At 40.5% G+C, this 9,682-nt stretch overlaps 1 protein-coding gene across 7 annotated transcripts in view; it reads left to right on the plus strand.

Moving 5' to 3' along the window:
- The window catches only part of ETV1 (ETS variant transcription factor 1), a 75,537-nt gene extending 67,521 nt beyond the window's left edge, over positions 1–8,016 (plus strand). For all 7 annotated transcript variants that reach the window (XM_075125832.1, XM_075125829.1, XM_075125831.1 and 4 more), the window contains 2 exons: positions 1,172–1,273; positions 5,243–8,016. In XM_075125832.1, coding sequence (XP_074981933.1) covers positions 1,172–1,273; positions 5,243–5,464 — 324 coding nt within the window. In that variant the 3' untranslated portion in view covers positions 5,465–8,016. The remainder of the gene's footprint in view (positions 1–1,171; positions 1,274–5,242) is intronic.
- Positions 8,017–9,682: the final 1,666 nt, after the last annotated feature.

A 9,682-nucleotide genomic window follows, 5' to 3' on the forward strand; every position in this document is an offset into this window, starting at 1 on the left:
GTGGGGGGGACCGCTGGGGAAGGGATCAGGGCAGGGGGCTGGGTTTGTGTGAGCGGGGTTCAGGAGTCAGGGCAGGGGCGGGGGGGTGAGGGGGTGCAGGAGGCTGGGGCTGTGTGAGGGGGTGCAGGGGTCAGGGTGGGCAGAGGGCTGGGGGTGCTCATGGCAGGGGCTGGAGGGGGTATGCCCTGATTCCATCCCCTTCCCCAAGGCCATGCTCCCTTCTCCTCTCTTCCTCCTCCTCCCCAGAGCAGCGAGTGTGCTGAGGCTCTGCTCTTATGCCTCATGTGGAGTAACTGTCCAGCAAGTAATTGTGATTTCACAAACAGTGGCTTATGACTTCAGGTGGAGAACGAGTAACAAAAAGCCTGCTTTCATGGAAGTGCATCTGGTAATAAAACAAGAGGCAAAAAGACAGACAAAAAGTAAAGGTGACAGCAGCAGGCATATCACTCTCCATAGAATAGCTTCCATAGTTTTCCATGAGTTGTCTGCAATTCATCTAAAAATAAACAAACAGGCAGGTTTCTAGGGTGTGGTCTGAGCTGCCTATGTTTGATATCTATTTTTTTCACCAAGCTGGTTATCCAACCAGCTCTAGTAGCAGAATAGTGTGTTTTTTTTTTTTAGTTTCTCTGCCTTCTTCAGCTATAGTAGCATGTACATGGGGAAAGGTGGGTTTTTTTTATCATGCATCTTCTAATAGCCTTGCTACTATGGCTGTTACAGCTGCAATCTGTATGACTTCCTGAACTGAAGTGGAAAGGTTTTGTGATATACAGCATTTCAGTAACAAAAATGATGCAGGAAAAGCAGGAAGCTCATCTACAAAGTAGCATGAAAGAAGAATTTTCTCCTTGTCTTTGGGAGGCTCAGTCTACCCACTCTTCAAATGTGTTTCTCTTTATTTCTTTTCATTTTTATTTTATTTTTTTAATTAAGCCACCAAATTGATAAATAAAGAGACCTGTTGTTGTGTTATAGTAAAAAGATTGCATGCATGGTTTAAAAATCATGCTAGGACACAGGAAATTCAGATATCACACCAACCTTTTCTCCTTTATTTATGCCTCCCACCTGCAGTGGTTGTTTTTGTATTAAAAAAATAATCTGATGCTAAGGTCTGCTTGTTAAATGCATTTAACAGATCACTGCTAATCCATTTCTGTGGCAGGTGGCTCGTCGCTGGGGGATTCAGAAAAACAGACCAGCTATGAACTATGATAAACTTAGCCGTTCACTTCGCTATTATTATGAGAAGGGAATCATGCAAAAGGTGAGCAGCTAATGCAGCATTAAATTTCACTGGAATGTTGCACGTTAATCCATAAGTCATGTTATAAGAAGGAACACTGGTAATTGCATTGCTCAAGCAGGTTTTTCACTCTTTTGGACATATGCTGAGGTTTTGAATTTTACTATGCTACAGGTCTGTGTGTGTGTGTATACATATAATTATTACACTGTGTTAATGTGTCATTGTTTGTACATATGTTTTCTGATCATTCACATTGAGCTGATCATAATGCAAGGATAAAAACCAGCATGCAAAAAATAGGTGAAGGGATGCCTGTGGAACCTGAGAGAGGCAAAGTACAGAATATACTATGAATAGTGCTTTGCAGATCTAAATTACCTGTCCAGCAAATAGATACTTTAGTAACTGCAAAATAGAAGAATCATCGATAGTTACAATATTATTGATTCGGTATCACAGTGATAGTGATTTTTAATGGATTCTGGAATGTAGTGTAACAACCATACTGACAAACACTTAATATTTAAAATAACTGATATGCAGTAGTATGGTCCCAGTGGCAAACCACTCCCATATTCCTGTGGACTTGATTGTATTTGAAGTTGTTGTGTGCATTCAACTCAGAAGTCAATAGGAGTTCCCTGCTTGCAGCAGCTGCCGAATCAGGCTCTTGTGTTCCTTGATGTTACCAAAGATCCTAATTATCTTCTTGCATTACTTGCTTCCTTATCTATTATTCACATTAACTTTGTGAATCCACACAGATAACAAGTTTAAACCTGGAATTGGCACTGTGCAATCCAATGATCTGAGAGGGCTTTTACAACTACAAAGTACAACACTTGTGTTATTGCAGCATTAAGCTTGTGAGATCAAGCTTTCCAAAGTTGGGAAGTTTCAAAGTCAGGAACTGATTCTGTGAATTACTAAGGTTCAGGATTTTAAAGGTGTTTAGGTGCCTAGATATAAGGGTAGGTACTTTGGCCTAGATCCTCAGATGTGTTTAGGCATCTAACTTCCATTGATTCCAGTGGCAGTTTGGTGCCTAAGTAACTGAGGATTGTGCATAGGCATCTTTAAAAATCCCACTAGGTGAGTCTCTCTATATTTAGGTGCCTAAATACCTTCAAATATCTGGCCATAAGTGCCTCTTGTGAAGTGTCGAGAGCCCTCAGCTTCAGTTAATTCAGTTCAGCCCCTCACAGGAGGTGCTCAGCCCCTGCTTCACCAGAGGGGGCCCATAAGCTGCTACAGCAGTGTTAACTTGCCTGCATTGCACATCCTGTCTGTTTTACAGTATCCATTAATAACCACGGCTAACTTTCATATTTTATAAGCAAAGATGAATAGGACACTTTACTTAGCCATGTTGCGCAGAAGATAATATAATTGAACAAACGTCACTTTTGGAATTTCCAGACTTCTGACCCTTTGAGCTCACTCCATTAATTTGTGCTAGCATTTACTTTTCTAGGTGTTTCTGGGGGTTTTTCAGGGGAAGAGAAGAAAAGGCAGTTCGCCCAAACAATTTATAAACTTGCTTTCCCAGCAGAGCTTGTATAGTCCTAGCTTAGACTGTGCACCTTACTGGCCTGGCCAGTGGAACGTATTAGTTTCTTCCTCATCTGCTATTGGTCCACTTAGCACAGTTTACAAGCGTTCTGGCAGCTAGCTGGCTAGCCACTTACCTAACTGCACATATGCACATTGTGCTTTTAAGGGTATTGTGACCAGTGGTGCCTGGGACAGTCCTCACTGGAAATGCCAAGGTCAGGGCAGGCTGCAAAAGGGAGAGCAGACCAGTCTTGGGAGACAAGTCTTGGGAGTAACACTGAAGTTAAACTCTCCAGCCAGTCACAGACTGTGCTTCTGATCCCCCATACTGGTTATCAAGAAGCAAAAAAAGAAATCACATAGTCCTCCTCTATTGCATTGCAGTTCTCTGGCTCCCAATGAGCACCTAGGTCCTGTACAGTGAGAAGTTATTTTAAAAACTCTGTACACTATACAAAATGTTCTTCTGACCCCAAAGGGTCAGCCACACTACCTGGTCAGTATAAGTTTGGATCTTACCCAAAATACAACACTGCCAGCCAATTCTTTAGTGCCAAAAACTAAAGGCTTATAAAAAAAGAAACAAGAAAGAAAAAGAAGAGAGATGTTAAATGGTAAAAGAGTCACATACATGCAAAGACTCCAAAGTCCATATATCAGGTTCTAAGCAGTATTGGTGAGTTTGCTGGCTTGAAAGTCCCTCTGGAACATATCCACAGCTTGGATGGGTCATTCAGTCCTTTGTTCAGAGCTTCAGTTTGTAGCAAAGTTCCTCCAGAGGTAAGAAGCAGGATTGAAGACAATATGGAGAAGATGGAGCTGCCTTTTATAGTCTTTTGCCATGTGGTCTGTGCTTCCTTTGTTTCAAACACAAGCTTCCCAGCACATGGCTTGAAAGCCTTAGAGTTCTGTCATAGGCATGCCCCTGCATGCCTTGCTGAGTCATCAGGTGTATCTACCTTCTCTCAATGGGTCAGTTGTATAGCTTATGGTCCTCAACGGGCCATCAAACAGGCTAGGCAGTGCTGCTGCCAAACTGTCTGGGGGTGTCACCCAGAAGCATAGCACAAGTTTTGAAATACAGACATACATATCTATAACCCAAAATGCAAAGGTGATACAAACACATAAATTAGATGATCATATCTGGAAAATTATAACATTTTTGCAGATATCTTACCTGGACTATCTGGCATAACACCTTGCAGTTTTACAATATTGGTATTGATAATATCATCAAGTTTATCCTCAAATATCCCAGATTCCATTCAGCCTCACAGGTATGCCTCCACTAGAGTTTTTTGGACAGTATTTAACAAGTTTGTAAAGGCTGGATGCTTCTTTGTTCTAGGGTAAAAATGTTTGTAATTTACCCTGGGGATCACCCCAGATAATCAACTAATTTGAGGTAAAACTCGTGAAGATAAGCCCTACGTTGTAGTGGGTACTTGCAGACTTAAGACAGTGTTCTCTTTTCCATGTTCAATATGCATCTCTGTTAAATTAAAACCGTTTGTTCCAAACCAAGCAAAGATGGATGTAATGAGGATTATGTTCCTATTCACTTTCAAAAACAACATTACATTTTTAAAGGAAAATATATAGTTTAAATTCGAAAGGAATTTTTAAATAGTGCACTGTAAACTTGATAGGGATTGAGGTAAGCCCACTTTTCAAGTAAGATGTTAAATCTAGCACATTTTTGCCCATATTTGATTGCTATGCAGATAGAAGTCAGATGCCCCCAACACCTTTTGGAAAAGAAGGATAACCCAAGTGTCTTAGGCCAACAGGCTTTCACTCAGTAAACAAATCCAAATGTCTTAGCCTTTGCAGGAGCTGCTGCTTAATACACGAAGACATCCTTGTTTGCATGCAGTCCCTCTACTACCAACATGTGCTGTGACTCAATACATTACAAATTATGTATATTTGAGATAACTTGAGTATGACTTGACTTATATCAAGCTAAATTCAGTTCTGTTTTATCATGGATTATCTATAGTTTAGTTGACACAACAGGGTGCGTAACTTTGTGGTTTGATCGTACTACTGTGGTAAAAAGCTATTTACTTTCCCCAGACAGAACAACATTGTTGGCCATTGTTTAAGTACAGAAAGTGATCTCAGGTTATAGGCTTTAGAAATAGAATCTTTTAATTCATTCCCCACCCCCATTCCCAAAGGAAATCAGGGTTGTGTTGTGTCCTAAAGCCCAAAGTGTTTTATGTAGTCTGCTTTTGCACAACTCCCACTAGTCGCAATGGGACCAGGATTTCATTCCTAATGTTGGTGCCCAAGAACTCCCATGGCACAGTATTTCATGGTCTAGTGAAAGCAGATTCCTCAGAAATCTGTAACTACAAGTTGTTAAAGTGCTAAAACTTACACTATTCTTTTTTCTTTCCTTCTCCTTTTTGACCTTGTGTTAAGGTTGCCGGAGAGAGATATGTCTACAAGTTTGTTTGTGATCCCGAAGCGCTTTTCTCCATGGCCTTTCCAGACAACCAGCGCCCCTTGCTGAAGACGGACATGGAGCGGCACATCAACGAGGAGGATACCGTGCCACTGTCCCACTTTGACGAGAGCATGGTCTACATGCAGGAGGGTGGCTGCTGTAACACCCACCCCTATAACGAAGGCTATGTGTATTAATAGCAATGACAGAAAAGGGGGCATCCTCCCCTGTGCTTCTCCTCTATCACAAGATCCAGAGGAGAGCAGAATCCACTTCAGTTTGTTTTTTAAATAGTACACTAAAAGGGGCTTTTCCTGTTGCATTACTCCTATGTTCTGCCATGGACAGCGCACTTTATTTGAAAGGAGAGGGTTGGAATCTAAACATTTATTCTGTGCAACAGGAGGAAAAGGGTGGGTTTACTTTTTACCTAAGTTTGGGAAGGGAACATACAGGTTTTAAGTACAATGAAGCTATATCGTCTGTTTTGTTTCATATTGGCATAAGATATTGTACATTTTCTCTGGGTATCCATAGTACAGTTAATTCTTATTGTGTAAATTAACTGTTTGGATATTATTATCAGAGTAACATGCCTTGGGCATTTGTCTCTGATCATTCCTAATTGTCTTTCTGCAGTTATAAAGAGGATCAAAGCATAGATTGCAGGATTTAATGTAGAAGCTAGACGTGACACACTGTCCATCTTTCATTTACACATTTGAACATCTTTTTGTCATTCTGTTTGCATTTTATATTTTTGTTTTTCCTGCCTTACAGAAGATGCCCATTTACTTGGTTGTTAGGCAGAGCACACACCATTACTGGTGTCCAAGGAGCACAATTCCTGACTTCACACTGCGAGTTGCAAACTTGAAGCATAGCATGTTGATCTAGTGCCACCTTGCTATGCAAATACAGGCCATCCTATTATTTTCGACCTTTCAAAGTCCAGTTGAGAGTAGTAATTACATATGGTGGACTTTTCTCATGATCATGTCAGCATTAAATGCAGGATCATGATCAGGGGGAAAACATTTTCTTTCCTTCCATTTCCTTTGCAACATAAATAAGTTATTTAATCAATAGGAATTAACTGTACTAAGTCACATATCTAATTATGCTGTTTAGACACAGCAAGCACTCCTTGAGAAAAATATCCAATACACTAAATAGGTACTTTAGTAATTTTTAGACACGGTACCCATTAATATGCATTTAAACCTTTTACTGCTGTGTTATGTTGATAACATATATAAATACTAGATAACGCTAATGCTTCTGCTGCTGTCTTTTTCTGTAATATTCTCTTTGATGCTGAATTCACTATGACCATTTATAAGCAATGCTGTAACTACAGATAGCATTTCAGGACAAAATAGATGACTTGAACCATTTATTGCTTAGAAAATAGCTTACGCCATAGCTGTGCTATAAGCAGCTTTTATGCGCATCGACAAATGAATAGTAAGCTTCAGCTTGCTAAGGGAAGCTCTGCGGAACCTTTTGTAACTTTCGGTGGAACGGAGACTTCCGCGAACTGTCAAAGAACACAATGAAGTCGCTGTATGACGTTGTAGTGCTGGCACTGATGCTCCCAACCAACTTGTTTGGGACACTAAATGTAAATGTGATCGGATATGGTTGGAAGACGATTTAAAGTTTCGAGGTTTGTTTTTCTGTTTTGTTTTAAATCATTTTATTTTGGGGAGGGGGTAATCGTGGAAAAGCAAGGCACATTGTTCTCCGTGTAAAACAAAAAGAAAAAAAATAAGTTCTAAATATTTATGAGCACCTTTTCGGAAATGTAACGTTTCCAAGTGTGAAGAGGGTGAAAAATGGGATTCGAACAGCCCAGTGAAATTTAAAAACGCTGTTACTTCACAGGAGTGCCTCGCTTTCCAGTTCTGTAACAAATCTAGGAGAGGGAGGAAAGATGAACTCATAAACATAAAACGACAATAATTGCAATAGATGTGATTTCAAAGACACCCCTTGGTGGTGGCTTAATTTTCCACTCAATGTCAATCAAGAAACCAGTAAGCTATAAATGATATCTTATGCAATTCATTCAAAATTAAAAAGCAGTGACTACTAGAGACCAAAGGTGCAGAAGAACTCTCTGGGCATGCATCTAATTCACCTAAATCCCATAGGGCAACATATTTTATGGGTGTATATATGCCTTAATATGCCATCTTGTTCTGTCAATAATTTATAGGTCTCAATGGCACTTAAAATTTCAATGATCAACCCAACAAAATCAAAGCAAGACCACTGAAGCTTTCACCAAGAAGGGGAAAAGTCAGAACTTTGACCATTGTGGCTTCCATTGAGATAAGGTTCGAAGGAAACACATTTTGATTAAAAGTCCTTTGATCCATTTTGATTCCATTAATGTCATTGTGGAGCACTTCCTGTCTGGAGCAGGGCATTGGTGGGAGGGGGTGGGTCAAAAAAAAAAAAGAAGAGGACATTGCATCAAATGTGTAATATTTAAAGAGAATATATATGTATGTGTGTGTGTGTGTATATATATATACACACAGTGTATGGTAGTGACTCACTGAACAAAACAAGCATTCAGCCCAACATTACATGATCTCCCAGCAAAAGAAGAAAGGCTTTCATTGAACTGATTAACCCTTTTGAAATTGTACCTAAAAGGCTTATTTAAAGTTCTGGTTTTATTCCATTTTTTTGTTTTGTTTTCAGGTAGATTAATAAATCTGGCAGCTGATTTCTGCAAGATTCTTGTGTATTTTAATTGGAGAGGAGCTTATTGCAATGTGGTATAAAGTTCTCCTTTTGGAAGAAAGGAACTGACGGGTCTGTTTCAGTGGTTAGCGTTGCTTCTCACAAAACGTTAAAGCAAAAAAAAAAAAGCGAGCAGGCAGTGTGTATGTGATTATATCATGAAATTTAACCAATATTTATGATGCCAAAGCAAGTATATTTGGCAGAGGGGTGGGGAAATGCCTGACTGCACTTGGGTCAAGTCCATCCTTAAAGAACAGTTGCAGTGATTAAAGTGCATCCTTTTTGCTTGTTTTTTTTTTTCAATAGCGGACAACACCTCGGTGGCATGTGCAAAAGATGAACTACTATAGGGAAGACACAGGTAAGTCTTTGACTAGTTAATGGCTCTACGTGTCGACTGTCGCTTCTCATGAAGGATGTTAGGCCAGGTTCTTCATGTAAGTGCAACCATTGCTCAATAGTCCTACTTAACACTTTCAGGGAGTACTGTGCACGTTTTCAAACGTGTTTTTCTGAACGGGGATGATGAAGTTTCATTACTTCAGCACTTTAAAAATGTATGGCATTAGATGTGCCAAATATAATTTATTATTTTTATCTTCAAAGTGGTGCACATACCCACCAGTTCTTGCCAGTGCGTCGGAGTTGGGTAGCTAAAAAAAATTGTTACTCTCCTGTCTTACTGCATGAGCTGGGGCCATTTCACTTCCCTAGTAAATGGGATGCCCCATTCCTTGCTGTGGAAAGAAGAATTTTGTAACAACTTGTTACAAGAAATCCCTGTAATAAGCCTCCAAGGTACGCTCCCATTGAGCCATCCCCTGCATTCAGATGACCAGAGTGGAGTTGCCAAAGAGGGCATACGTAGGCTGCAAGGGGCAGGTGTCCATCTCAGACCAATGCTATATGTCTACCCTCAAAAAACACTAGCTCATCTCTTACTGTGAGAACCTACTTTATACTAATGTTGTTACAGAAAGTATTATCTTCTGTTACTCAGCCCTGTTGTGGGGAGTCAGAAACATGCAGTCAACACCATAGATAGCAGAGGAATAGAGCCTGCCATAGTGCTAGGAGGAAGCTACCTGAGAGGTACAGTGATGGTGCTTGAGAGCATCTGGGCTTGCATTTGCTTCTCCTGGTGATTCTCAGTCACTGTTTATTTGCTTTCCATGCTAGTTCCATAGGCCATTCCCTTTGCCAGTTGACACCACAGTCAGCCTTGCCTTACCCTGAGGAGAAGGTGGCAGAACAGCATGACACCTGGGGCCACAAATATTTCAAAGTCCTCCCCTCTGGACCTAATTAATATGATTACTACGCAATCTGCAGTATATGCTATGCTACTGAAAGCGTTACTTGGGGAAAGAATGCTAGAAGCAGAGAGTTGAGGGATTTCTGTCATTAATTTTTCTGACTGATGATCCATTTGTCTATTCAAGTCTTGTTAAGGTAGTTCTTCATTCTCCCACGATTTCTCACTGAGTAGTGTGTTCTGTTGCCAGTGCTGTGGCATTTATGGCACTCCAAGCAGTTGCACTTCAGTAGCATGTTGAACTTACTGCAAAGAACTATGCTGTGACTTTCATCCAAAGCCTTCCACTGGAAATGGCATGTACCTAAATTGCCACACCACCGCAGTGGGACCACCAGGA

The sequence above is a fragment of the Caretta caretta genome, chromosome 2 (genome assembly GCF_965140235.1).
Source record: "Caretta caretta isolate rCarCar2 chromosome 2, rCarCar1.hap1, whole genome shotgun sequence".
NCBI lineage: Eukaryota > Metazoa > Chordata > Testudines > Cheloniidae > Caretta > Caretta caretta.